The sequence below is a fragment of the Malaclemys terrapin genome, chromosome 14 (genome assembly GCF_027887155.1).
Source record: "Malaclemys terrapin pileata isolate rMalTer1 chromosome 14, rMalTer1.hap1, whole genome shotgun sequence".
NCBI lineage: Eukaryota > Metazoa > Chordata > Testudines > Emydidae > Malaclemys > Malaclemys terrapin.
This window is the reverse complement of record NC_071518.1, coordinates 8,623,054-8,650,961: the sequence shown is the minus strand read 5'-3', so window position 1 is coordinate 8,650,961 and position 27,908 is coordinate 8,623,054. Positions and strand designations below refer to the sequence as shown.

Genomic DNA, 27,908 nt, shown 5'->3' with positions numbered 1-27,908 from the left:
ATCATTCAAGGGGAATATGTGCCTCGTGGGAACACGAGATGGGAGAACCTGATCTATCTTTGAACAAGAAAGTTCAACAGCAACTCCTGGCTCCTGATTCTGGGCTCCCAAACTTTTTTTGTTTGTTTGTTTTTTTGCCTCCCAGAAGCTGCCCAGTAAAGAGCCGGTTGCTTCAGCAGTCAGCTCTCTCCCTCCCTCTGATTCGTCTGGCTCCTTGAAAGCTGGGATCCGTATTTTTTTATTTCTCATCAGGAGCATGGACTCCAGCAGCAATCGCCTAGTGCCCAAGCTGCATTTCTGCAAAAAGATCTTTGCTGCAGCCTTATGTGTCTCAATCTTACTCCCAGAATCAGGCTTTGCAAAGAATCTCTGGAAACGTGCTCTCCATCTGAAACTGGCAGAGAAGTATGATGTGAGTACCTAGCTGTGGGGGGCATTGCATGTGAACTAGCGGGAGGCAGGCGTATGTAATGGTGTGAGTTCTCTAAATCCAGTGTGTCCTTTGAGAATGATCAGTATTTGGATCCTACGCTTTTTCTGTTTGTAAGAGGGCTTGTTTAAGCTTGCTAGGCTGTGTTAAATTTTTACCACCTATTTGCTGCAACATGAGACATACAGATAAGGGCACACTATAACATTGAGAAATAAATTTGTAATGCCATAGCCACAGCCCAAGGAGGTGCTCTGCACTGGGAGAGGCTGGAGAAGGGAAACTTAAAAGGAGAATGTGGTTGCAAGTGCAAAACCCATATAAATGTGCATAGAAGTGCTAGCATGAAATACCAAAAGGAAAGTAGCATGGTGCACTGCTTAGAGCAGGGGAACTGGGAGTCAGAATTCCTGGGTTCTAAGCCCAACTCAACCACTGGCTTGGTGTGTGAGTGATCTAGGGTAAGTCACTTCATCTTTCTGTGACTCATTTTATGCATCCACTGTAAAGTGAGGATAATATGTACAAGGGTTTTGTGACATTTAGCTAATGAACAATTTTGTAAAGTGTCTTGAGATCCATACATAAAAGGTACTATGTATATACATGTAAAGAGGTCGTTCCTGTCATGGAGCAAGTAGTTCAAGGGAGAATTCATTCTCAGGTCTGCCTCCTCGTACAGAATCATCGAAATTCAGGGCTGGAAGGGATCTGGAGAGGTCTTCTAGTGCAGCCACCTGTGCTGAGGCAGGACCAAATATACCTAGAACCATCCCTGACAGCAGGTGTTTGTCTAACCTGGTCTTAAAAACTTCCAGTGATGGAAAACTCCCTGGAAGCCTGTTCCAGTGCCTAACTATCCTTAGAGTTAGAAAGTTTTCCCCAATATTTAACCTAAATCTCCATTGCTGCTGATTAATCCCATTTCTTCTTGTTCTACCTTCAGTGGACATGGAGAACAATTGATCACCATCCTCTTTGTAACAGCCCTTAACATATTTGGAGGCAGTTAGCAGGTCCCCCCCCCCTCTGTCTTTTTTTCTCAAGACTAAACATGCCCAGTTTTTTTAACCTTTCCTCATAGGTCAGGTTTTCTAAACCTTTTAGCATTTTTGTTGCTCTCCTCTGGACTCTCTGCAATTTGTACACATCTTTCTTAGTGTGCTGCCCAGAACGGGACACAGTACTCCCGCTGAGGTCTCACCAGTGCCAAATAAAGTGGGGCAATTACCTCCGGTGGTTTACATACAGACAGAGGTGAAAGTAAAATTGAGCTCTTATTGGTACGGGGCCAGATCTGGCCCCCCGCAGAAGGGGTGGGGCCTCGGGCGGAAGGGGCGGGGCTGGGGTCAGTGTCCGCCAGCCAGCCCATCTGCGCTGCCTGGCCCGCGCCACCCGGGGCTCCAGTGGCAGCAGCGACTGGAGCCCTGGGCCCTTTTAAATCGCAGCCCAGGGGCAGCTATTTCTTCCCCCCCCCTCCATTGGCGGCTGGGGGGGCACAAAAGGGGCAACGACATTCAAGAGCTGCCACGGCCCGTACCGCCTTACTTTCACCCGTGCAGACAGCGCTCCTGTTAATATACCCCAGGATACTAGCCTTTTTCGCAACTGCATCACATTGTTGACTCTCATCCAATTTGTGATTCACTATAGTCCCCAAATCCTTTTCTACAGTACTACCACTTAGCCAGTTATTCCCCATTTGGTAGCTGTGCATGTGATGGTTCCTTCCCGAGTGTAGTACTTTGCACTTGTCTTTAGTGCATTTCAGCTTATTGATTTCAGACCAATTCTCCAATATTTCAAGGTCGTTTTAAATTCTAATTCTGTCCTCCAAAGTGCTGGCAAACCCTCCCAGCTTGGTGTCATCTGCAAATGTTATAAGCATATTCTCCACACCATTATCCCAGTTACAAATGACAATATTGACTAGTACCGACCCAGGACAAACCCCTGCAGGACTCCACTAGATATGCCTCCCCCTCCCCCTCAGTTTGACAGTGAACAGTTAATCTGATAAGAACAGATACAATTTAGAGAATTTTTCACTTGACCAGAGCTCAAAGAGCCAGGAAGACTCTTTGAGTACAGTCTTTCAACCAGTTTTTGCACTCACCTTATAGAAATTTCCTCTAGACCACAATTCCCTCGTTTGCTTATGAGAATGTCATGTGGATCTGTGTCAAAGCCTTACTAACAGCTTTGCCCCCTATCCACTAGGAGAGTAACCCTGTCAACGAAGGAAATTAGATTGTTTTGGCTTGATTTGTTCTTGAGAGATAAAGTGGGTGATGTAATAACTTTAATACAAATTTTAAATCTTTTATTGGACCAACTTCTGTTGGCGAGAGAGACAGACTTTCCTTTTCCCCCTATGACTAGAGAGGTGTTAATGGGCCACTTCACCTTGAATGATCCCTTGAAATATGTGTTAACAATGCATGCTAAACAATCTGCTCCACCTTGCATTTAGCTGTGACACTCTTGAGAGTGTCTTCCCCAGACCTGAGGAAGAGTTCTGCGTAAACTTGAAAACTTGTCTCTTTCTCCTTGTCTCTCTAATATCCTGGGACCAACATGGCTACAACACTGCAAACATGATTTGTTCTTGACTATTCTCTGGAAGTACCTCCTCCATTCTGCCTCCCCAGACTTTCGACAGGCGTTCATTAGCACTGCTTGCTGGGGTGGGTTTCTGGCTGACATGCCATCATCTGGGACCAGCCTCACTCTTATCTTCAGGCCATTACAGCTGAGAGCAAACCAGTGAAATGCAGGAAACTTCCTGCAAAAGCACAACACGCTTTTCTAGCAAGACTCAAATGTTTCCTACCCAGTAATCCAGTTGCAATGTACTTGAAAACCCTTTTTACCTACTTAGTATGTTGCAAAGAGAAAACTAGCCAGGCAGTTAGTCTCCAAAGTGGTACTAGACACTATGATCACAGTGTTCCAACTCTGAAAGGTTGTCCATCAGGATCAGTAGCAGCAAAGCTACAACAGTTCTGTGTACATAGAACAGAAGGGGAGGGGTTGGGCCTGAGCAAGTTTCTGGAGTTCAAAATATTCTGGGGCCAAAAGACTTTTCTCAGTATTGCCAAACGTTCAAAAATCATGAGTCAGGCTCACCAAAAATCATGAGATTGGCTTTAAAATCATGAGATTATGTAAAAAAAACAATAGATTTGGGGTTCTTTTTATTTGCCTTCTACTTTTTGAGTCTTTAGGTTCGGGTAGGGTTACCATATTTCGAGCCTCCAAAAGGAGGACACTCCACCGGACCCCGGACCCACCCCCAGCCCCGCCCACGCCCCAACTCCGCCCCTTCCTCAAAGTCCCCGCCCCAACTCCGCCCCCTCCCCTGCTTCTGCGAACATTTGATTCGCGGGAAGCCTGAAGCAGGTAAGGGGGGGTGTGGGGGGAGGAGGAGCGGCCCAGGCTGCCCCCCCCGGCGTTTCCAGCCTGGGCCGGCCCCCGGCCGAGCACCCCCTGGCCCCGCCGGCCCCCGGACCCCCGGCCGAGCATCCCCCGGCCCGCTCAGCATCCCCCAGCCCCACCGGCCCCCCGGCCCGCTCAGCACCGCCCGGCCCCCGATCCCCGGCCGAGCACCCCTTGGCCCCGCCAGCCCCCGGACCCCCGGCCAAGCATGCCCCGGCCCGCTCAGCACCCCCCGGCCCGGCCCCCAATCCCCGGCCGAGCACCCTCTGGCCCCGCCAGCCCCCGGACCCCCGGCCAAGCATCCCCCGGCCCGCTCAGCACCCCCCAGCCCTGCCGGCCCCCCGGCCCGCTCAGCACCCCCCGGCCCGGCCCCCGATCCCCGGCCGAGCACCCCCTGGCCCCACCAGCCCCCGGACCCCCAGCCAAGCATCCCCCGGCCCGCTCAGCACCCCCCAGCCCCGCCGGCCCCCCGGCCCGCTCAGCACCCCCCAGCCCCGCCTCTGGACCCCACTTCTCCTACCTGGGCTCCAGCTGAGCTGCTCCCCCCCTCTCAGAATGTAAGAGCCGAGCTGCTGGCTTCGGGCAGCCCTCCCCTGCCTCAGGACCCAGAGCTGGCTGGGCACGTCCCTTCCCCGGCTCCAGCCGAGCTGCTTGGCTCCTCCCACTCAGACTTACAGAGCCGAGCTCAGCGCCCCCCCCCCCCCCCCCCGCCTCTGGACCTTGCACCACGGGAGCAGCTCAGCTGGAGCCGGGTAGGAGAAGTGCCTGGCTGAGGGCTCGGGGTCCGGAGGCAGGGGGGGACTGCCCGAAGCCAGTAGCGCTGGCTCGGGCAGCTTGGCTCTGTAAATCTGAGAGAGTGGAGCAGAGCTGCAGGGGGAGAGGAAGTGCCGGCCATTTTCCCGGACATGTGTGGCTTTTCGGCAATTCCCCCTGGACGGGGGTTTGATTGCTGAAAAGCCGGACATGTCCTGGAAAAACCGGACGTATGGTAACCCTAGGTTCGGGGTTTAGTGCACTGGGCTCACATTTTGAAGCTTTCTCCACAGTCACGAGGGCAAGAAACTTACTTGTTCTTTAAGCATGAAGGCTGAAATCATCACATATCCACTTGACTCCAGGAGCTGGGGCTTTAAGGAAAACAATAATTATCATGAGACGTATGACAAAATCATGAGAGTTGGCAACACTGTTCTAAACGTCAACAAAAAGGAGGAAAAAGGTATACAATTTTAGTAAAAAGAAAATTCCTAGTTAAAAATTCAAGGCATGCTATTTAAAGGGGATCTCAGAAAAAGGGTTGCTTTTTTTAAAGTAGCAAATTAAAAAAAAATTCACGTTGACCTTGTCCTTTTAAAAGCCAACATTGGCCAATACCTTTTGCCTCCTGAATACGTTGGGTCAAAATTTCAGCCATTGTTAAGCTGGCATCTGTTTCTGCATGCTCAGGTTTGATTGGCCCACAAAGTAGATGCTAAACTTGTTTTACGTGTGCACTGTTGGTGCAGGCACCCAACTTCTCCAGAGGAGCACAGCGAATGGGTTGTGCACACCGAGAGGTTGGGCACTCACATTAGGAGGCACAACCAAGGGCCACAAAGACAAAATGCCAGGGGCTATGGCCATGAGGCTGACAATGACATGTTCAGTAGCAGACTTGCTCTGCACACGCGACAGGTGTTTTGTGAAGTGTGGTGCACTGGGAAAAAATACCATTATTATTAACAATAATAAGTCTGCCATGTTGCAAAACCACTGTGAAGTCAAAATCTGCAGTCTTCTGCTTTCCACAAAAACTACGAAGCAAAAGACCCAGACAGATAGGATCCTATGTTTTGATGTTCAGATAGCTTGTTCTATAAAGGCACAGAATCGTTTCCCTTAAATATGCCCTTCTCCTGGAACCAGTGGCTTTTCAAAGGACTTTTTTCTGGTAGCAGCTAATCCAGGTGCTACTGATCTGGCAAGCTAAGGAGTATCACTTTCTCTAGGAGGGGGTGGAAGCTGCATTTCTCTCTCCCTTCCCTTGCACGCTTGAAGAAGGAGAGTTCCAATGCCTGACTTTTACCTTTGCAGAGTCTCTCTCTGTCTGGTGTCTGGTTCTGCACCAATGTGCTGCATTGTCCATGCCTGGCTGAATGCACACCAGTCATGCAGAGTGAGGAATGCTCCTGTGATCAGCCTTTTTCTTTCTCCACCTAGACCCTCGCATCTCATCGGACAGGGTTGTCTTTTTGGGGAAGAGGGAACATTGTTCTTAGTCCGTTGTTTGACCTGCCCCAAGCTAATGTATTTGTTGCCTCCTGCTTATACCGAGAACTGTATTTAGAATGAATGCAGGATCATGTTTCGGATCCTTTGCTTCTGACAGCAAAAGGAAGGAGTGGGAATATTTGGGACATTCAGTTTTAGCCACGTTAGATTTCAGTTGATGGGAGGATGTCAGAGACGCAATCAGTGATACAAGAGTGGCCCAAAGGGAAGAGGTTGGGGTTGGAACAACAGATTTGTGCGGTATTAACCTAGACGTGCAATCAGATGGAGACCCGAGGGATAGGGCATAGTGAGACAGCAGAGGGCCAAAGATGTAACCCAGTGGGAATCCCTATCGAGAGTGGGAGACGTTTCCAAAGATCCAGCAGTAGCAGTGAAATGGAGATGATGATCTATCAGGTATTCCTATCCCTCGTTTCCATGAATATGCACATCATGCACAAGATGTTTATTCTTTATTGTTTCAGAGGAAAGATGACTGGTGGCCATTAACTGAACAAATCTCACCAATCACACGGCACACACTGAAATCAATGGCAACACTCCTATTGATTTGTAGTGGGCCAAAATTGGGCTCTAAGCATTGTCTCACTAGGGCAAGCGTCTAGAACAATGAAAGGAAGCCAGCCTTGAACGTAAAGGATCTGACCCTCATCTGGTGTACATTGGTGTAGCATTATTGACTTAAATGGTGCTGGGCATATTTACAACAGATGAGAATCTGGCCCTAACTGTGTCTCAACAGGAACCCCAACTAGAAATGTGTCTCGCCGGATCCATTCTGCATTGTAATATCCTTATGTGCAGCAGAAATCTATTTAGATTTCCTTGGAGTTCAAGTGTCAGTGCATTGTGCTTAGAGGCAAACTGGTTCTCATTTGCAGACAAGAAAAATATACGGGTGGATGGAATTTTTATGAGGCGGGTCAGATCCCTCAGATGTTATTGAAAGTCTGGGAATACAGTGAGTGATTTAGGATAATGAGGCTTCATTCCTTTTTTTTTTTTTTCCTAGTCACTCTGGATTTGGCGTTCCAGGTTCCTCAGCTGAACTTTTAACTTTCCACTGTTAACTAGTTTTGGAAGTCTTTAATGCAGATATCGCCATTAAAATGAGTTCATGAGCCTCCTGAGACAAACAGCAACTCGCCTCCAGGATTGAAAAATATCTTCAAGTGCAGAAATGTTAAGACTGCCAGAATCCATAATGTTTAAAAATTCAAGTCATGCTGACAGCCAAAATGTAAATCCTAGGCAAGCTATTAAATAGGCACTCGTGGAAATCATTATTCCAAGACAGCATTAATACAAGACTTTGTAAATGCGGGAATTACTTTCCTCCCTTTTTCCTAAAAATCTTATGATATCCAAAGCAGTGGCAGCATGTTGATTAGTTATATTTTACAAACATGCTGTACAGCAGTGAATTTTTAAGTGCCGGGATATCAGAACACTAGGAACACTGAGAAAGTAAGGAGAAACTTAGTAGGGAAAAGGCCACTCTGGGAATTCTTGGCCTTAGAACTTTTATTGTTCTAAAAGGGAAGCCACATTCATTATGGTCAACTGTTCATTATGAATTTTGCCCTTTCAATTAGTGAATCATCTGTGAATCAATCATATTCATTTTCTTTTAACTATCAGTTACCCATCTGTATTTGGTAAATATTTTAGGTAAATACATTTCAGACTATGGGTTGAGTGGCAATAACATTTTAAATAGGAGAATAACAAATAATGAACTTCCAAAATGAATGCTTTGATGAATAATCATCCCTGCTAAAGTCTATGGAACTTTTGGGATTCCTGAACATTTTCACTGATATCCAGTGTTTGGTCTGGATTATGAATTATGAATAGACCTGGTTCCACAAAAATAAAAAAATATGTTGTGATTTAAAAAAAAAATCTAATTTCCCAAAATTTCAAATTTTATTTTTTTTTTATTTTTTTGAAATTCAAAACTTCAAAATTGGAAGTTAGTGTTCTGACCAACTCTATTGCTGGTTAAAAATGCAGGAAAGGGTGGGAAATTGGGGATATCTTCATCAAAAAAATTTCTTTTTGTTGTTGCTGTTGTTTTGCATTTTGAAATCAAAATATTGAACTTAAAAAAAAATCAAAGAGCTCTCATGATGAATAATGTGACCCATCAATTCATAGGAAGAGATTCTGATGCCTTTCCTCACTTTGAGCAGCACCTTACTCCGTGAGTAGTGCCTGTTAAATACATGGACTGCTAGTGGAATAAGGTTCTTGTCAACATGATTAGGCGTATTAGAACCTGACAGTGTGAATATAACTTGGGGCTTTCATTTGTGGAAATACTGGTGAATTAGGTTTTTTCCCCTTCACTTCTCAACAAATTAAAAACCAATCATCATCTGGATTTTCCCTACCACACCCCATGATCTACAAGCTGCAATTGTTTATTTAGAACCTGGGTGGGTTTACACTACAGTTCCCAGGTAATATACTGGATGCATCTCAATCAGAGGGCATTTCAGACATCTGGGAATGTTCCCTATTATTAAGGGTGGTTCTTGTCATTGCACAAATGTAGGAGATTGGCTGAAATAAAGAAATATCATATTGTTGTCTCTATATGTTATGCATGATCCATTACAAAGAAAGTGGAGGTAAAATCTATCATGTCAGCATTAAAAAAAATATACATAATTTCCCCTTATCATGTTGAACTGAATTGCATCAGTTTTCTATTAAACGAACTATTAGTTATTCCTAATTCCATTTTAAAATAACTGATTCCAATCCAGTCACTCCTAACAACAAGGCCATAGTAGCTGCAGCGAGTCCCAAAGTTAAATCGAGTTATTTGTGCACTGGCTCTCAACAGTTGCAAACTGAGGCCATCTGTTGGAATCGAACAGCATTGCAGTGAAGCCTTCAATGTTTCCTTGTACATGGATGTAATGACAATATTTGAATGAAGGGCTGCCATGATTCCCCCCCCCCCTTAACCTATGTCCGCGGGGTGCATTTATTTGGAAAAGGGAAAAATTAGTGATTGGAAAATCTATTTGCGTTCTTATTTAAACAAAAGCAGTTTCCCACACATAACCATTACCAAGCCCAAGGAGAGAGGCAGAAACTCTTGGCAAGCAGACTTATCTTAGATGCAAATCATGGGAAATGCTTATATATTTCAGAGTAGCAGCCGTGTTAGTCTGTATCCGCAAAAAGAACAGGAGTACTTGTGGCACCCTAGAGACTAACAAATTTATTAGAGCATAAGCTTTCGTGGGCTACAGCCCACTTCATCGGATGCATATAGAATGGAACATATATTGAGGAGATATATATACACACACATACAGAGAGCATGAACAGGTGGGAGTTGTCTTACCAACTCTGAGAGGCTGAGCCATTACAAACATTGAATCTATCTCCCCTTGTAAGAATTCTCACACTTCTTATCTACCTGTCTGTACTGGGCTATCTTGATTATCACTTCAAAAGTTTTTTTTCCTCTTACTTAATTGGCCTCTCAGAGTTGGTAAGACAACTCCCACCTGTTCATGCTCTCTGTATGTGTATATATATCTCCTCAATATAGGTTCCATTCTATATGCATCCGAAGAAGTGGGCTGTAGCCCACGAAAGCTTATGCTCTAATAAATTTGTTAGTCTCTAAGGTGCCACAAGTACTCCTGTTCTTTTTGCTTATACATTGTACCTGATAAACATACCAGGTGTGTTGATACTACAGGGGAGTATCCAGCTTGGGAGTTCAAGGTCTTGCAGGGGATCCTCTCCCAGGAAGTTTGTTTTGACAACACCTAGTTCAATGGGCGGTACCCTAAAGACAAACATTTGCTTTCCAGAAGCGTTGTTGAGTCCCAGGGATAGGGTACCTCTGGCAGGGATGATTTAACAGCGCCCAGACATGGGGAGAATCTCTCAGTGTCAATCCAAATTCCTCTGTAACCTGATGGTGCCCTCTTGAGAACAGCCTGACTAGAGTGGTGCAATACAGTAGAGCAGGGGTCGGCAACCTTTCAGAAGCGGTGTGCCGAGTCTTCATTTATTCACTCTAATTTAAGGTTTTGCGTGCCAGTAATACATGTTAACGTTTTTAGAAGGTCTCTTTCTATAAGTCTTTAATATATAACTAAACTATTATTGTATGTAAAGTAAATAAGGTTTTTAAAATGTTTAAGAAGCTTCATTTAAAATTAAATTAAAATGCAGAGCTCCCCGGACCGGTGGGCAGGACCTGGGCAGTGTGAGTGCCACTGAAAATCAGCTTGTGTGCCGCCTTTGGCACGCGTGCCATAGGTTGCCTACCCCTGCAGTAGAGAATCTGGCCCCTTGTGACTGATTTGCAAAGGCTAGGGTGCTGGACATCATTACGAGAGTGTAGGTAGATTCTTAAACCAAACACTCTGATAGCAAGTTCTTTTCTTGTCTCCATTTGCAGCTTTATCATTTTGTGCCAAATGCTGATCTCAGAGGGTGTAAATCCAGAGTAATGCCTTTGGCTTCGGTGGAGCTTATTTGGCATTGCACCTGTGTTCATGAGCGCTGAATCTGGCTATGTGAGTCTAGTTTGATCCCACTATTGGATTATAGTCAAACTTTTCTATTCTCTATTTCTGAAGTTTGCTCTGTTCAGTTTAGCTTAGTTTCACTTACATTCCCCAGGTTCTCTGTCTCTCTAGTGCTTAGACACACTGACACCATATTCTTTTGCAAATCCAATAGAAGTTATTTTTTTCATACTCCAGAGCATGAATAGACACTTTGCTGGTAGCACATGGTAATAGTTAGATAGCAAAAGAGACAAGAAATGTTTGTGTCTGAAGAACATAAAAATTCGGAAGTCAAAAATCATTCCTCCGAGGAGTGATGTATTATTTAGACAATGGGTGTGATTTTCCCCTGCATTGAGATGCTTTGCATTGTCCCACCAACAGAAAGCAGCCCTAAGGCTGATGTAGCTATCCTGGGAATGCTTGCTGTGATGTGTCAGAGCCACCTGTTGTGACGTAGACCAGTATATCTGATCCTTGGCTACCCTCTTCCCAGCCCTCTGCATAGCTTCCCAACCACTGAGAAGAGGGTGGACCCAATCATATTCTTTTCCCCTTGGGAAAAGGGGTGTGACCAAGGGAAAAGGGCATGCCTGGGGGGCGGGCTCCCCATATTAGCTCCTTAGGGAAGTTGGCAGCTAGTGCAAATGATAGCAGCTGCCAGCATTTGGCCCTCTAATTGACACCATGGGATGGGACTGGCCCACAGACAGCTGATGGTTGGAAGGTTACATAGGTGACTTAGAGCCAACTTTGTGTGCATGCACACCCGCGTACACGCACCCTTCCTTTGTTGTGCTGTGTGCTTCTCAGCTACAGACCAAGACCTGGGCCACTGAATTCCCTTTCCAGGGGGTGAGGCTGACAGAGCGGTTCTCCTGATCTGAGCAGCTTGCGCAGAGAGGCTTTGCATCATCAGTATCTCACAGAGCTGAGCGCACAAGTCCCTAGGCACCGCCACGAGCAGGGAAGCACAGGAGTAGAAGCGTGACCGGTGGATGGGGCTGAGCCACCTACACAGCCCTGCCCACCAGGGCAGGTGGAAACTGAGGCAGCAGTAGTGTCTGCAGAGCGCCTGAGGTGGGGAAATTGGTTCCTCCCCCTTTCCCACAGAACTTCCCCACCTCACACAGCATGTCTGAGCGCAGGGACGAGGGGTTTGGCCCATGGTGAGTAGGAATGGAGCTTGAGTGGCTTGTCAATTTCTGTGGAACGCAGGGAGTTGACTCCTCGTCCAAATGCCATCTGTGTGAAGCATGTGACTTTGTAAGCTGCTGCTTATGCTTGTCAGGGAAAGTGCCACGCTCTGCTATTTCTACTTGAGAGTTTTCCTCATCGTTTGTGTGTGATTAAGAATAGGCCGTATTTTCCCCATAGCCAAATACAGTTTGACTTGGCACAGTATTAAATGGGCATATGTCCTCCTCTGCAGCTTCTGGTACAAAGCTGGACATTTCAGACACAGGGAATCCCAAGTCCTGAGTGTTATACAAGTCTGGAAATTAAAAAATAAAAACTTAAGGCCAAGCGTAGGCATAACTTTCAAAAATAACTGGTGATTAAGAGGCCTGATTTTCAAACAACACTGAGCACCTGCACTCTGAAAAAAAAAAAAAAGGCCCCTTAAAGGTGCCTTATGTTGGACAGGCCTAAACTATGGCATCCCAAATCATGAATCTTGCCCAGGATTTTCAAAAATAAGAGACTATATTTAGGCTGCTTAATCCACAGGCAGACAGATTTTCAGACCTGCAGAACATCCCGGTCTTCCTCCAACGGTGCTGTCACCTAGCCAGATCATGTGTTTGATAACATAGTCTTCCAACCAAAAATATCTAATCCCATGGTGAGCATGCCTGAAAACTCCTATAGCCCCCCTGAGGTAAACTAATTTAAAAGGTCAGAGGAGGGGAAAAGCAGAACATTCAGAACTCTGATACTACAGGTGAGGCATAAGATATTGTCCAGAAAGGGAACAGATTAGGCTCCAAATGCATGAAAGAAAGATTAAGCTTCTTTTCAAGGCCTTCAGTTACTAATCTCACTTTACAGGAAGGTTTTAAATTAGTAAAAGGCTGCTGGAATTAATCACAACAAACACAGAATGATTATGAAACACAGGAACAATAAGACCTCTATATCATCATCTTCATTTCAACTGATCTCTCTTTCTCGCTAGAATATTTTTAAGGCACCAGTTACTGAAGTGCCTACTGCCTTTCTCTCTTACTCTCTCAGACAAGTGTAATGGACATTTTAGGGATTTAAAAATTAGACTCCTGAACGCTTCCACATCATTAAAACAATGTAATAAATAGTAGTACTTGGGTAACACATTTCATCAACTGATCTCCAAACACTTTGCTAAAATAGCGACAGATTAGAATCTTCACTTTACAGGTGGGGAAACTGAGGCACGGGGTGGTGGGGCCACTTCCTCGATGAATACTTGAAGTCAGTCGCTTTTTAATGCTCACTCCAGCTATTTCAGTTAGCAATATGTTTGGTGTTGACCAAATGTTCTCCCTTATGCCAAATCTGTGTTTTCTCTTTTTTTATTTTTTTGCAAGGATTATGAGTACCCTCTTCATTCTCACAGCGCCCACTACCAGAAGAATGACCGCTGCCCCCCGCCCCCGCAGACTTTACCAGAGCGAGCATGTGAGGTGCCCAGCTGCCGTTCAGATTCCGAATGTGAAAGACACAAGCGTTGTTGTTACAATGGGTGCATCTATGCCTGCTTAGAATCAGTACAGCCACCTCCAGGTATAGTGGGCTGTGAGATCAAACTGCTTCAGAAAGAAATGTCCACAATGTTGCCCAGATACAAATAGAAACAGCTACAATAACAATGGTAGGCTGTAAAATGGGGGTATATCCCCATCTATATTGGGTCTAAAATAGGACTTGGGGTTTGAGCCTGAATGAAGAACTAAGCTTTGGTACCGTGGCGGTGAATAGCTGAAAGCTGCCCTGGTGTGATTTTTGGCTCACGAGAGAGGAAGTTACACACGACCTGTTGATCTTGCAAGATTTCCACCAACTTGAATGGCAGAAATCACGAGATCAGTTATTTTCACTGTATTATACATTAGCCCAAGTTCATGGCCACATGGCTGATAATGAGAGAGAGTGGACAATTTTTGAATTTTCAAAATTTAAGTGAAAACTTTGAAAAAAAACCCGAGAACATTTTTTTGCTGGTCTTCAAGCAGTTTGGAACTTTTCCAAAATTCAAAATGATGACAAAAAGTGTTTGGAAAAGGTTTTCTGCATTTTTCGACCAGTTCTGCTGGTCACCTTTTTATAGGAAAGACCAAACTGCTTTAACCAGCTACTTGCCAAAGTCAGAGATTTTGATGATTGTTGAGAGCTAGCTTCAGGACAGTCATTTTTCTTTTTATTCTAGTGGATACTCTTAATGTTGCAATGTATTTAGTCTCTGCCTGTAGATGAATTTATTTGAAAAGTTTGAGCAAAATCCTTTCTTCTGTTTCCAAGTTAAGGGAGAGTTCAAAGAGATCTTCTTTTCCAACTGGGAAATAATTCTAACACCATATTTTTAAAGAGACGGGTGGTCTACACTTACTGCAGCGTGTACAGATGCTGCACGCCCAGTTAGTACAGGTATAAACAGCAGCGTAGATGGTGAGGCACGGCTTAGGTAAGTAGAGTAGAGTAAGTGCCCTGCATGCCTGAACCCCCGGGGTACGTACCCTACATGGCTGTCTACTTACCCAAGCAGTACCTACCATGCCTACGTTGCTATTTTTAGCAGTATAGTGTCTTGCTGCCGGAGCCTTTCCCCTCTGCAGTGAAAGGCTCTGGCAGTGGTGAAAGGCTCCGTCAGCTCCCCACTGCCTCCTCCCTGCCAGAACCGTTCCCATTGCCTCCCAGCTGCCAGAGACATTCGTTGCCATGTTGAGCTACACACTGCGGTGACAAGTATGGACACAGCCTGTCTGCCATGCAGTGGGTAGTGGCACATATAATGCCTGTACTCTACACTCCGACATAAGTTTAGACATAGCCAAGGATACAGTAAAAATGGCTTGAAACTTGGCATGGACATCATTCTCATTGAACTATGACTTCTCTTGGGTTACACAGGGAGCAAGAAAGAAGCTTCTGAGCGTGCTCGGGGGGGTATTTGCTATGACTTTTAGCAGCACTCAATGACGCCCTATCCACTTTGGGCGAGATCTTACAAGGTGCTGAGTCATGGCTCGATCCAAAGCCAACGGAAGTCAATGAGAGTCCTTCCGTTAACTTCAATGGATTTTGGATCAGGGTCTCAAAGGTTGCTCAGCATTTTGCAGGCTTAGGTCCTTTGTGCCGCCTCGTTGCAGGGGTCCTTGATATGACTGCTGCAATCAGGCTGCGGCTGGGACATTTTGAATGACTGTGAATGTAAATACGTCACCGAAACACACACAGCAAAACCCTCCCTGAAGAACTCCACCTGCCTTATCATCAGGGACTGGAGAAAATCAGTGGCATGAAAATAATTGTGTGCCCTGTGACTGCTCATCCTTAACAATGTGGATTTTTTAATAGTTTTAGACTGGTTGGTGCAGCCGAAACCACGTTGGCTTGGAGGAAACGGTTGGTTGTTAGACGGACCAGAGGAAGTTTTACAAGGTACCGTGAGAGCAACTTGGCATTTTAATCACCTGGGCATTGTGGGTTGTTGAATTCTGCAGGACGAAGGACACTGATTTGGAAAATAATATGCAAGTCAGTAGCAGTTCAATGCCAATAAATCAGCCCTTTTTCGAGGGAGAATAGTAAGTACTGTGGTTTCAGTTCAGAGCCTCAAGCTCCTCTGAAACACCACTTAATCAACTTTGCAGACTCAGTGTTACCGTGGAAAGAACACGTCCTGTAAACTCATTGTCCATTAAATGAGATACGGATGTACAGTGCAAAAGGCCAAATAATAACCGATTTGTGATTGTACCCCATGTGGAAAGGTGACTCCAGGGCCTATGAAGTGAACAGAATTTCAAATCTAAAGCAAAAGATTTGTTTTTAATATACAGCTCTGCTGAAAGCCTCCTTAGTAGGGGTAAAATTCTCCTCTTCTATCTGCCATGCAGATGCATAACCAGTGCTCATTAGTGTATGAAAATGTGATTAATGTCAGGGAAAGTGACGTGAACAGGATGAGCAAAGAATATACCCAATGCAACTTGTAGAAGATGATTTTGCCCTCAGAGTCAGGTGTGACATGATAGTATAACCTGACAATACAATATTGCATGTCATTCTGTATGCGTGGGTGTTTGGGTTAGATGGACGGGTGAATAAGGGAGAGCTATTTCCTTCCCAACTAAATAGAACTGATTTACATGACTCAATGGCGAGATTAGTTTGTGTGATGTATTTGGTGACAAACGCGATCCACTCCCATTCAGGCTTACACAGTTTCATGTAGCCTTTATTTTGTACATTTTAAGACAATGCTGTTGCCATCTATGAATGACATGGGTGAGGTAATACATTTTACTGGCTCAACTTCTGTTAGTGAGAGAGACAAGCTTTCAAGCTACACAGAGCTCTTATCTTATTTTGCCTCTCTCACATACAGAAGTTGGTCCAATAAAAGATATTACGTGATTCCCCTTGTGTCTCTAACATCCTGGGACTGACACAGTTACACTATGCTGCATATACATGCAAAAACAGATAAGCCCAGGAAAGTAATTGATCAGGTTACCTCTCCTGGCACACTACCCATCAGTACCCAGCCTGAGCCGTGGAAGCTAATGATCCAACCAGTGATGAATCCTGGTCATGTGCTACCTGAGGAACATTGTGTATACGCAAAGAAGAAGGGGCAAGGTGACTTCTTTTGCAAATCTCTGGCCTCTGCTATGTTCTTCCGCTGTGTCTTCTTCACTCTCTTGTTGTCTACCACTGTTCCACTTTTATACCCTGTTCCATGACTTTACTCAGACTCAGTTACCTCATCTGTGTACCTACCCATTCTAAACCCGACTAAACATTTTTATGCCTAAATCATAACTAACCTAAACTAATACATTTCTGCTTACCCTGTTAAAACTTTTTTTTGTCTACTTCTATACTGATCTCCTTTATATTCACTGCTGTTAATTTTACTGGCTCCATCTAGTTTTATCTTACTGGTTTGTTTTTGTGACCTTGGGTTTTTGCTTGTTAGCTTCTCTTGCGGGGCACCTGAAGTTAACAATTCCCTCATGACGATCTGTTTCACCCTGCTATTTACATAGATAAGGCTTTACAAAGCAAGACACACAAACTAGATTTCATGGTTTACATAACCCTGAAGCTGTTATAATTAAGCTCTGAAATGTTGCATCAGCAGGGGGACACAGAAAAGCCAAAATTCCTTTATATTTTTCTACTCTATATATAATTCATTTATCCAACACTGTTTAATATATATATATATTGGACTAACACAGTTCATTGCACTGTTTTCCAACTGATGCTTGAGATGCACTTTATTCAAACAACGAGTTTTAGATTAATAGATTTCAAGGCCAGGGGGGACTATGGTAACCTTCTAGCCTGATCTCCTCTATAACACAGGCCAGAGGATTTCACACAGTAAATTCCTGCATCAAGCCCTTGAGCAAGTCATGCCCCGATCTGTGCCTCAGTTTCCCCATCTGTAAAATGGGGATAATGATACTGACCTCCTTTGTAAAGTGCTTTGAGATCTACTGATGAAAAGCTCTATGTAAGAGCTAGATGCTATTATCTTTATATCATTTGTATAGTATCAGCTTCCAGCCACTCGATTTTGTTAGCCTTGGTCTTCTAAATTAAAGACCCCTCTATTATCAGAAATATTTTCCCTGTGTAGGTACTTATAGATCATGGTCATGTCACCTCTTAAATAAAGATGAAATCACATCCCATTACCAATTCTCTGAGCCATGCAATCCCACCTCAGTTGAGGGAGATGGGATCTGATCAAAGGCCCGGAAAGTAGGAACCTGAGAATTGTCATTCCCAACCCTGACACTGACACCCTTGGTGGCCTTAAGCCAGTCTCTTGGGACCTGATTTTCAGATTCCAGATGTTGTTCATGCAGTTCCGTGGTGTTTCGCATGCATGCACAGCTGAGCATGCAGAATGTAGGTTTCTAAAGTAAGCGCAGGCTTGAAGTCTGAAAATCAGGCCTTTCACCTCATTGTCTCAATTTCTAGATGTATAAAGTGAGCATAACATGATCTGCCTCGCAGGTTTGTTTAATTAATCAATGGTTCTAAAGTACTCGGACAGTCTTGCTTCAAGGCTTATTAGAGACTAGGAGTAGACCTAAGAAATGGGGCAGATTATCCCACATCTGTCTACTGTGGGGGTCCTTCCACCTTCCTCTGAAATATCTGTGGCTGGTCACTATCAGAGACAGGCTATATGGATGCCAGCTCTGATCCAGACTGGCAATTCCTAATGAGAAAAGTCTGCCTTCAACTCCACTGACTTCACTAGGGTTGTACAAGTGTCAGTAAAACATACTCTCCTCCCCCCCGTATTTATTGTTGACTCTTATTTTTATTTGATCACCGCTGAATGGAGCAGTTAGCAAGAAGTGCTCCAGAAGTGAGTACCCTCAATCAAGGCATGGGCATTATAGGAGATTCTCCTGAAATTAAAATTCCAACAAATGAAAGCAAGAAAGTGTGGGGTGGTCTTGTGGTTAAAGTACAGAAACAGGAGTTAGAAGTCCCAGGTTCTGTTCCTAGCTCTGACACACACTTGCTGCATAACCTTGGCCATGTCACTTAACCTCTCTGTGCTTCAGTTTCCACATTTTACAGATGGGGATAATACTGGGTTACCCCACAGGAGTCATGTGTGAGAATCAATTCATTAGTTAATAGATGTAGAGCATCTTGAATATTTTGGAACCATTTTGCCTTGCTGTGCCCAGCGACCTCTGAGCACAGAAGAAGGGGAGAACTACCAGGGAGTTGGTAACTGTTCCCTGGTTCTTGACCCAATCCCGGGTGCTGCTTAAAACAGCTTGATGGCTGCTCTAAACTGTGCCAGCTGGTAACAGTCCTGGAGAGGACACCCACTGTTCAGAGCATGGCCAGCAACCCCTCTTTTCCACCAGTCCCCAGCCCCAGCACACACCCTGTAGAATGGGCCGCGGGAAGAACGGAAAGGCAGCTAGCTAGCTTGGTTTCACAGCTGCGGGGCACTCCCCCACATCAGGGACTCGCCATTTAGCGGAAGCAGTCATTCTCCCCTCTCTTTGAGTGGAGTAAAGCAGACAGCAGGTTGTGTCAAGCTCTCTATACGTGTTAAATATTCCATATGTGGGGAAATAGAACTGGGGGGGCCTTCCTTTTAATAACCTGAGTAACACCGAAGGCCCAAATTCAGACCCTCTGACAGAGGCTCGGTACAGGACCAAGCTGTACGGTGCCCTGCCAAACTCGGTTAAGGGTCATACATAGAGGAGGGAGGGGGGAGGAAGTAACAGTGGTAAAGGCCTCGGCAACCTAATAACCGCATGTTTATGAAATATAATAACCGCTTGTGTGAAGCAATAGGTAACTTTAGCTAAATGCAAACTGACTAAATGCAACTCTTCCTGTTGTTCCAGCTATCTGCAAACTCAGCCAATCATATACCCTCTTTGAGCATCCTATGTTAACTCCCTTGTGCCCATAACCGTAAAGCCCCGGAAAATAATATGTACCCTGACGAAAAATACCCCTAAATTGGTGCCAAGTAACACCCATATCGGAAAAAAACCAAGTGACCCTTTACCTAATAAGCACCCAGTTCTCGTAAAATAATAAGGAAGGTACCGGGAATAGGGGGGCAAGCCCCAACTTTAATTTTTCTATGACGTATGATTTTTCCACTGTGCTTGCGGTTTGATGGAATAAAGCAGCCTGCGAGCTGCTGCGAGGGGTGTCAGTCTTCGGACTGCACCCCAGTGCACTGGTATGTATGTCAATAAACTGGCCTCAGGCTTGAGTCTGTAAACTAAAATCAATGCGTGGGTGTCTTTGACCACGACATGTATGATTGTTTGTCAAACACTTTGAGCTCTTGGGCTACCAAAGCACACAGCAGGATTATCCTTCTCCGGTTCGCCCAGCGTACTCAGATCTAGGTTTCTGACACGCAGGCTTGTTTTCCAGCGGAGGCCTGCAGCACCACTGAGGATGGGGACGAGCCTCTGCATTGCCCTACAGGATATGAATGCCACATCATCAATCCTGGCAACACAGCCGAAGGAATCCCCAACAGGGGTCAGTGCATCAAGCTACGTGGAAATCCCGGTCAGTGCATTCAAAAACATCCGTCCTCGCTTGCTCTATCCAACTTAGGGGCTATGCTGAGAGGTCTGTCACCTGCCCTGAGGCAGATAACAGCTCAAAATGTCAGGTCAAGCTAAGTAGAGTTCCTGGGTTTTCACCTCCTCCCTCTTTTAATCCTGGGTTTCTTTGGCGATGTATCTGATCTTTCCACCCTGGCTCCATCACACTTCCATATTACAAAGGAAATGTTCCTGCTGCATTGAGTGAACATCATCCCCCCTTGCAGCCTCTCCATTCCCTGCTGTCTCAGTCGAGTGGATGCTTTAGAACCCAAGTCTCACATGCACGTGGTGCTGGCAACCAAGTCGTTGCTCTGGCCTTAAAAGAAAATGCCATAAGACCAAATATGTGAGCTAAATTCAGGGGGGTGAGGGAGTGGGGGAGTTCAGCGCGAGATGAACACCCTGTATAAACGTGGGGGGCTAACATCTGGGCCTAGTTATACATTAGCCACCCCACAAAGAGAACAGTAGGTTGCCATGATGTAACTGGGGGGCAGACGCTGGAGCATATGTTTTTGTGACTAGTCTTTACTGTGTGTTCTTTTGATCATACTAGTATGATACTCAAGGATAAGGCACCATGAGGATGCAGGACAGGAAACCATTTAATTGGAGGAACCACTGAACAGTTAAAAGCTGTCTGTGTGTAACGCCTTAAATTACAAGAGAAAATTAAACTGCTGCCTTTGAAAATCAATACAAATAGCTCATGTTCATGGTCTTTCAGGGCTTCTGGAAAGGTGCTGACTGACCTCAATCCCCATGGAAGCCAAAGGGAGTTGGGTGTTCGGCATCATTCAGGATCAGCCCCTAAATAAATCCTAGCAGCAATTCACTTTTCTCCATGTTTGCAGGACATGCCATTCTGGACTGTAAGCCAAATTCTCAGCATAGCTCCACTGCAGGGCTGGCTTCAGGCACCAGCTAAAGAAGCAGGTGCTTGGGGCGGCCAATACCAAGGGGCGGCACCTCTGGGTCTTCGGCGGCAATTTGGTGGCGGGTCCCTCAGTCCCTCTCGGAGTGAAGGACCTGCCGCCGAATTGCCGCCGAAGAGTGGAGCAGTGCGATCGTGCTGCCGCGGCTTTTTTTTTTTTTTTTTTTGTCGCTTGGGGCAGCAGAAAACCTGGAGCTGGTCCTGCTCCACTGAACTCTTTAATTTACTTGACATCAATAGAGCTAGGGCAATTGACAAGCTGAGGAATAGGCCCTGTAAATGTATTTTATCAATGTCTGTGTGTTTGCATTTTGGCTGGGACAGGAAAGCATTGCTTCCCCTCTACAGACAATAGTAAACCTCAGCTCCTTCTATTTAAATATCAAACAGTAAAGTTCTTAAACGACAGTAGAAAAATCAAGATGGAAATTGTTTTCTGTCATCTGACCGTAGTTTCTGTTGTTGTCTGAGTCACAAAGATCATCTCTTTTTTTTCCTCCACTGGACTGTTCGCCAATAAGGGAGCTCACACATGCCGATGTGTTTTCTGAGACTGTTTTCAACCTGTACAAGAGTGTGCAGCTTCTGTGGAAGATTAATAGACTATATACTCTGTTGCAACTCATCACAGGCCAAAAACATCAGCAGCCCCTTTTCCTACTTAACCACAATAAAATCCAGTAGAAGTATCAAACCAGAGCCCTCTTTTGTTGTTGTTTTTTTCTGGTAATAAAGACTAAAGGCTTAAGAATTTCAACTTCCTTTGCCTTTCTTGTGTCTTTTGGTGTTTTTTTTTAATGTCCTCTAGTCCAGTTCTTCTCAAAGCCGGTCCACCACTTGTTCAGGGAAAGCCCCTGGAGGGCCAGGCCGGCTTGTTTACCTGCCGCATCTGCAGGTTTGGCCGATCTCGGCTCCCACTGGCCGCGGTTCGCTGCTCCAGGCCAATGGGGGCTGCGGGAAGCGGTGCGGGCCGAGGGACATACTGGCTGCGGCTTCCCACAGCCCCCATTGGCCTGGAGCGGCAAACTGCGGCCAGTGGGAGCCGTGATCAGCCGAATCTGCGGACGTGGCAGGTAAACAAACCGGCCCGGACCACCAGGGGCTTTCCCTGAACAAGTGGTGGATCGACTTTGAGAAGCACTGCTCGAGTCACTAATGTAATGATATGTACCTGTGTTTATGGTGTTCGTGCATTAGATGTCTCTTTGAGCTGTAAAAGTTTCAGACACAGTGTGGTCCCTGGTAAACAAAGGAGATGAAGCTGGAACTGAACTGTGCAGAAGCCTGTTAGATTGTCTCAAATTCTAGCTGTTTTCTTTAATAAATGCTTTCTGTGTAAGAAAGACTGGTTCCTTAGATCATGACTACTTTTAATGGTAAGAGTATTTAGGAGGAGGATGTGACTGCATGGATCCACTGGTCGAAACGTACTGGTAGGAGCTGCATAGCAGCCTACGGATACCCAGACAACACAGGTGCACCCATGGGAAGGCGAGATGCATGCTCTGTTCCCTACCCAAATGTTGAGGGTAGGAATCTTGGTCCCCCTAGTTCCCTGTAGAGTTTTCAGGCTATGCACAGGGGCCAGGATTTAATCCAAAGGAAGCAGTTAAGAGCGAAGCCTGGTTGGATATGTTATCATAACTAGGCTTGGACGGATTCAGTTTTTATCAGTAAATGTCCATTTCACCATACACCCAAAAACTGATGAAAAATACTTCCGTCAATAATATTCTAAATGTATAGATCGGCGAAGTAAGAAAAGTGCTGCTTGTGAACTTATCAGAGTTTGCTTTAAAGATATTTACCTTATATATTTTGACATGCGATGTTGACACTTTGTGTTAATGGTTATCAAGCTTTATCTTTTTCAACTCCTACTGTCATTAATAATTATTGTCTGACCCCCCCCACACACCCCAGTTTCCAGCGACTGTGAAAATTTAAATTGATGAAAATAGCCAACAAAATTGCTTAAAAACCATAATTTTGCACAACTGTAAAAAATTTAAAATCAATACAAATAGAGAAAAATGCTTAAAAATAAACATGGATCTCATCTGTCGAAATTATTTTAAAAAATCCAATTCTGCCAAGCCTGCTCATAATGTATTTTCTTGTTTTGCAGATGGACGCAATCTAAGGCATAAATATTACAAGGGATATTTTGGTAAGACACCATCTGTGGGTCTTTGGTATTGCTGGGCTTTACACCGGTCCAATTGGTTACGAGGAATTTGCTGCCTATGAAATGGCATAGTGGGGAGACGCTCCTCGGAAGCTTTTCAGCACACCTTTGCCAGTGCATCTCAGGGCAGACATGTGAGGCCCCTACCACAAGGTCCTCCAGAGCTGAGACTGCCAACAGTGCTGCAATGTATGGTGGGTTTATGATATGGAAGTCACGTCTGGAATGGGAAACACCTAATCAAATTCATTTTAACTTGTGATTTAATCAGGAAAGGAATCCTGTTCTTGAAAGGCGAAAAGCTAGGAAAAGCTACTTTGCACCTTTTTTTTTTTCCTTGCTGGTTTTCCAAACCTTAGGGTACATCCACACTACCCGCTGGATCGGCGGGTAGCGATTGATCTATCGGGGATTGATTTATCGAGTCTCGCCTAGACGTGATAAATCGATCCCCGAACGTGCTCCCCGTCGACTCTGGAACTCCACCAGGGCGAGAGGCGGAAGCAGAGTCGACGGGGGAGCCACAGCTGTCGATCCCGCGCTGTGAGGACGGGAGGTAAGTTGATCTAAGATACGTTGACTTCAGCTATGCTATTCTCGTAGCAGAAGTTGCGTATCTTAGATCGATCCCCCCCTAGTGTAGACCAGGCCTTAGTTAGATCATGATAACTCTCAGATCTAGAATGGAAGGGTCAATCTCTCCTCGCTTAGTCCTATGCAACCTAACTGATGTGTTGGGAGTAATTAAAGGCAGAATTTGGGGACTTCACTGGTGTAATTTAAACCTACCACTGCTACAACAGCCCCACCAAAGAACTGGAAAATAAGACACAGACCATTTAAAATATACAGCTAGAAATCTTTCTGGAGCGTTCATTACTGAAAGGACATGCCATAAACCCTAATTTGGCAGAGTTTTGTTTTACAGGGAGTAATTCCAATAACGTACTGGGCTACGTGAAACAACAGCAGAAGCACTTAGGTTAACTTGGGTAAGTACCTTCTGAATGAAGAGATGGATGTGTGAAAATCATATGCAGATATACCTATCTAATAAAGCTGGAAGGGACCTTGAAAGGTCATTGAGTCCAGTCCCCTGCCTTCACAGCAGGACCAAGTATCATCCCTGACAGATTTTTGCCCCAGATCCCTAAATAGCCCCCCTCAAGGATTGAGCTCTCAACCCTGGGTTTAGCAGGCCAATGCTCAAACCACTGAGCTATCCCCTCCAAATGCATGACAGTTGCCTAATGTACAGTGATTTAAAGATAGTCTTTTACGGGTGACATTACCCCTCTCTGGCATCAGGCATATTGTCCACCTAGGTGTCCTTGAAGCCCTAATGGTGCTGAGACCATCAGAATGGCCCTACTGGGTCAGACCAATGGTTCATCTAGCCTAGTATCCTGTCTTCTGACAGTGGCCAATGCCAGATGCTTCAAAGAGAATGAACAGATTATACTGGCTCTCTGCACAGGGTTGAAATTCACTATAGGGGTCTGTCTACACTACACTGTAAGCCCATGCTCAGTCTCAGCTTTGAACCCCAACCCCCGTTCCATCCACACACAAAATCAGTCTGACTCAGGCCAGGACCCCCACTGGATCAGGCCTGTGGACCCTACTCGAGGGGTGGATCAGAGCCTGAGTCCTGCTGAGGCTTGAGTCCAAACCCTGTCATTTTGCAGTGTGGATGCAGCTCAAGCCGCAGACTCCAGTCAGAAGAGCTGCATGTTGCAGTGTGGCCACGTTAGCATGACTGTGAGACCTGGATCCAGCAATTGTAAACCCAGGTTTACAATGCAGTGTGGATGCTCAAGCACAGGCTTGGAAACATCAAGTCCACAAGCGCAGGTCCCACAGCCCCGGAGTTACAATGCCATGTAGACGTACCCTAAGTGAATTTAGTTGAAAGGCATATGCTGACAAACAGGAAATGGTATTGACCATCCCAAGGCTGGTCTGCGCTGCAGGAAGATCTCTGCAAAATATTCATGGTGAAATTCATCTCTTCAGGTTCCTTTTCATTTGGTTTTGATTTCTCAATATTTGTCCGGCTTCCTGAAAAAACCTTTGACATTTGGTGGGTTTTCTTTTCTCGTGTAGAATAGGACCATGCAGCGGAATTTGGGGATTCTCAAACATTTCAAAACAGCAGTTAGCCAAAGATTAACGTTCATGTCCATGCAATGTATACAATTCTTTTTATAGTAAATGCCCAAATGTTTTATACTGCACGTCTAAGGGCCCAAGCCTAAGGCAGCCACGTCTGATCCTGAATGAGAAAACGCAGAGACCGGTAGTTTAGAAGGAGACTACAGTGGAACCCAATCTTGCAAACACTTAGGCATGGGAATATCTTTATAGTAGTACTACTGAGCACCATGGATTCTTCACATGAATACGCTTACTCACACGGGGCCTGATCCAAAACCCACTGAAATCAGTGGAAAGACCTTCAGTGACTTCAGTAGGTTTTGGGGTCAGGCTCATATGTAAGAATTTGCATCATCAGACAATCTGTCCCAAACCAGAGGTGTCTTTATCTTTCAGAATCAGATGCGGCTGCTTTAAAACAACAGGGACAAAATGAATCAGTTAACTTTTCATTAGGCCTAAGTGAGGCCAATTGCTAAGGTTACATGGTTGGGTAAGAATGTGTTCTATGCAAACACCACAGCGATGATAAACATTTACATTCCGGGGTTTTTTTATTTGATTTTCATGTAGTGGGACCTAACTCTTAAGGAGCTTTTAAAGAAAGAAATACCCGGTAGTTGTCTGGCTCAGACGAATTGCAGCCCTCGGTCTCCAGATACAGCTATTCAGCATCTTCCTGATCTCTGCAAGTTGTTGATTAAAGACCTGCCTGGTGCAAGAGCAGCTATTCTAGAACTCAGCCCTGTGAAGAGGAGGAGAAATCCATTCCTTTGACGGCAGCTGTAGTGTTTGAGCAGCACCTTTACAACTGGAACAGATGACCAGTCTCATCCACAATTTCATTTCAGATCTGTATCAGCACAGTACACACTATAATGCACATTAGGGGACTGAGTCTGATTTCACTTACGTAGGAGTAACTCAGGAGTGACACTGGTATAAAAATGGTGCACGTGGGTTTAGAATCAGGCCCTAAGTATAAACAGCCTGCTTGATTTTTCTAATATATATGTGCTGAATACAATCAGTGACTTTCATACTGCACGTACATCAGATTAACAGAACTCAGAGGTCTCTTACCTAAAAGGAAATGAATTGACTGGTAGTTTATGAATAGCGTGAATGACTTTATTATGTTCACTAAAGAAAATGGGACAAATTTGTCTTTGTTGTGTCACCATTGAAATCAGTGGAAGCTACACCAGGGATGAATTTGCCCCAGTGAACAACTATCCTTTTATGATTTAGTCTACAAGGTGATCTATGTATTTAACAACATGAGACTGGAAATGGTCTGCCATGGTGCTCTGTCTGATATTCCCTTAAGTACTACAGTATATGCAAATATTTATTCTTCCCCTAGAGTTTGGAATCCCTATATGGGAAAGGGGAAGTTAAAAATACTGAGCGTTTCTTTTTTGACCAGCTAAAATTGTCAGGTTTTGAAAAATTTCATTCCAGTGTTAGACTCAGAGACTGAGGCCAGAAGGGACCATCATGATCATCTAGTCTGACCTCCTGCACATCGCAGGCCCACAGAACCCCACCCACTCCTGAAATAGACCCTTAACCTCTGGCTGAGTTACTGAAGTCCTCAAATCATCGTTTAAAGACTTCAAGTTACAGAGAATCTACCATTTACTCTAGTTTAAGCCAGCAAGTGACCTGTGCCCCACACGGTAGTGGAAGGAGAAAAAAACCAACCAGGGTCTCTGCCAATGAAATTCCTTCCTGACCCCCCTTCCCCCAAAAAACCCAGTGAAAAATGTGTACAAAACATTTTACTATTTTTAAATCAGCTCTAGAGCTCAGTGCCATCAATTCCTATTTGTTTCAGTCAATGTTATGTGTTTTAAGGACCTTGCAGGATCAAACACCTAGGCTCCGGTCTCATGCTTAACCCCAGGTGGGCATTTTGCTTTGCAATGCTAGTTAAGCTCATGGCTGAGTACTTTGCTGGATAGGAGCTGTAGAGCAGGAATTTAATCATTGCAAAATGAATCTAAAAAAAAAAAAAAAGATGGCAGACTGATAAAATAAGGTACTGCTGAACGTTTGCTGTTTACTACATGCTGTAGAAAATCCAGCTTACCTAATGGTGCTAGGGTATTAATTTTTCTTTTCAAGTTCTTTTAAATTGTCAAACTTAGCCGGCGCGGAGCTCTGAAGGCAACGTTTCCAATATTAACATTCATACTGCTTTTGACGACACCGTATCTTGCAAGACACATTTTCCTGAGTTCTTACTGCTGCCCAGAAAACAAATGGTTTTAAGGCAACACCGTAAAAGCTCAATGGGAAATGGGTACGGTTAGCTTTTAAATGTGTGTGTTTGGTATCATGTTAAGGCTTGTCTGGTGCTACAATAAACATTTCGTGTAACGTTACATGCTCACAGTGCTCATGAGCTACCAGCATCTCAGCTGGTGTCAGTCGGTGCCTTTAGTGGAGTCGCTCTGACCTCCACTGCGGGAGAATCTGGCCCAATGACTCATTCAATACTATCACTCATGTTTTGTGCTGCTTGTGATTAGAAACGTAGGTCCTCCTACTTTGGTGCTCAATAAAAACAAATCCAGTATATTTTTCAACTCTG

General features: G+C 44.9%; 1 protein-coding gene and 1 long non-coding RNA gene across 2 annotated transcripts in view; one reads left to right on the top strand and one right to left on the bottom strand.

The window, feature by feature from the left end:
- LOC128848835 (uncharacterized) overlaps positions 1 to 4,483 on the bottom strand; it is a 32,903-nt gene extending 28,420 nt beyond the window's left edge. Inside the window, exon 1 of the long non-coding RNA XR_008447110.1 lies at positions 4,389 to 4,483. This is a non-coding gene — a long non-coding RNA (uncharacterized LOC128848835). The remainder of the gene's footprint in view (positions 1 to 4,388) is intronic.
- Positions 74 to 27,908, top strand: WFDC1 (WAP four-disulfide core domain 1). Its single transcript, XM_054049048.1, has 7 exons — positions 74 to 412; positions 13,263 to 13,458; positions 15,250 to 15,333; positions 19,849 to 19,989; positions 23,093 to 23,134; positions 24,081 to 24,144; positions 25,883 to 27,908. The coding sequence occupies exons 1-6, from the start codon at positions 257 to 259 to the stop codon at positions 24,137 to 24,139; spliced, it is 678 nt and encodes a 225-aa protein (XP_053905023.1). The 5' UTR covers positions 74 to 256; the 3' UTR covers positions 24,140 to 24,144; positions 25,883 to 27,908.

Coding starts and splice junctions, on each gene's coding strand:
- WFDC1 (XM_054049048.1), top strand. CDS start 257: ATGGACTCCAGCAGCAATCGCCTAGTGCCCAAGCTGCATTTCTGCAAA. Junction 13,459..15,249: donor ATCAGTACAGCCACCTCCAG/GTATAGTGGGCT, acceptor ATTTTTTAATAG/TTTTAGACTGGTTGGTGCAG. Junction 15,334..19,848: donor ACCAGAGGAAGTTTTACAAG/GTACCGTGAGAG, acceptor CTTGTTTTCCAG/CGGAGGCCTGCAGCACCACT.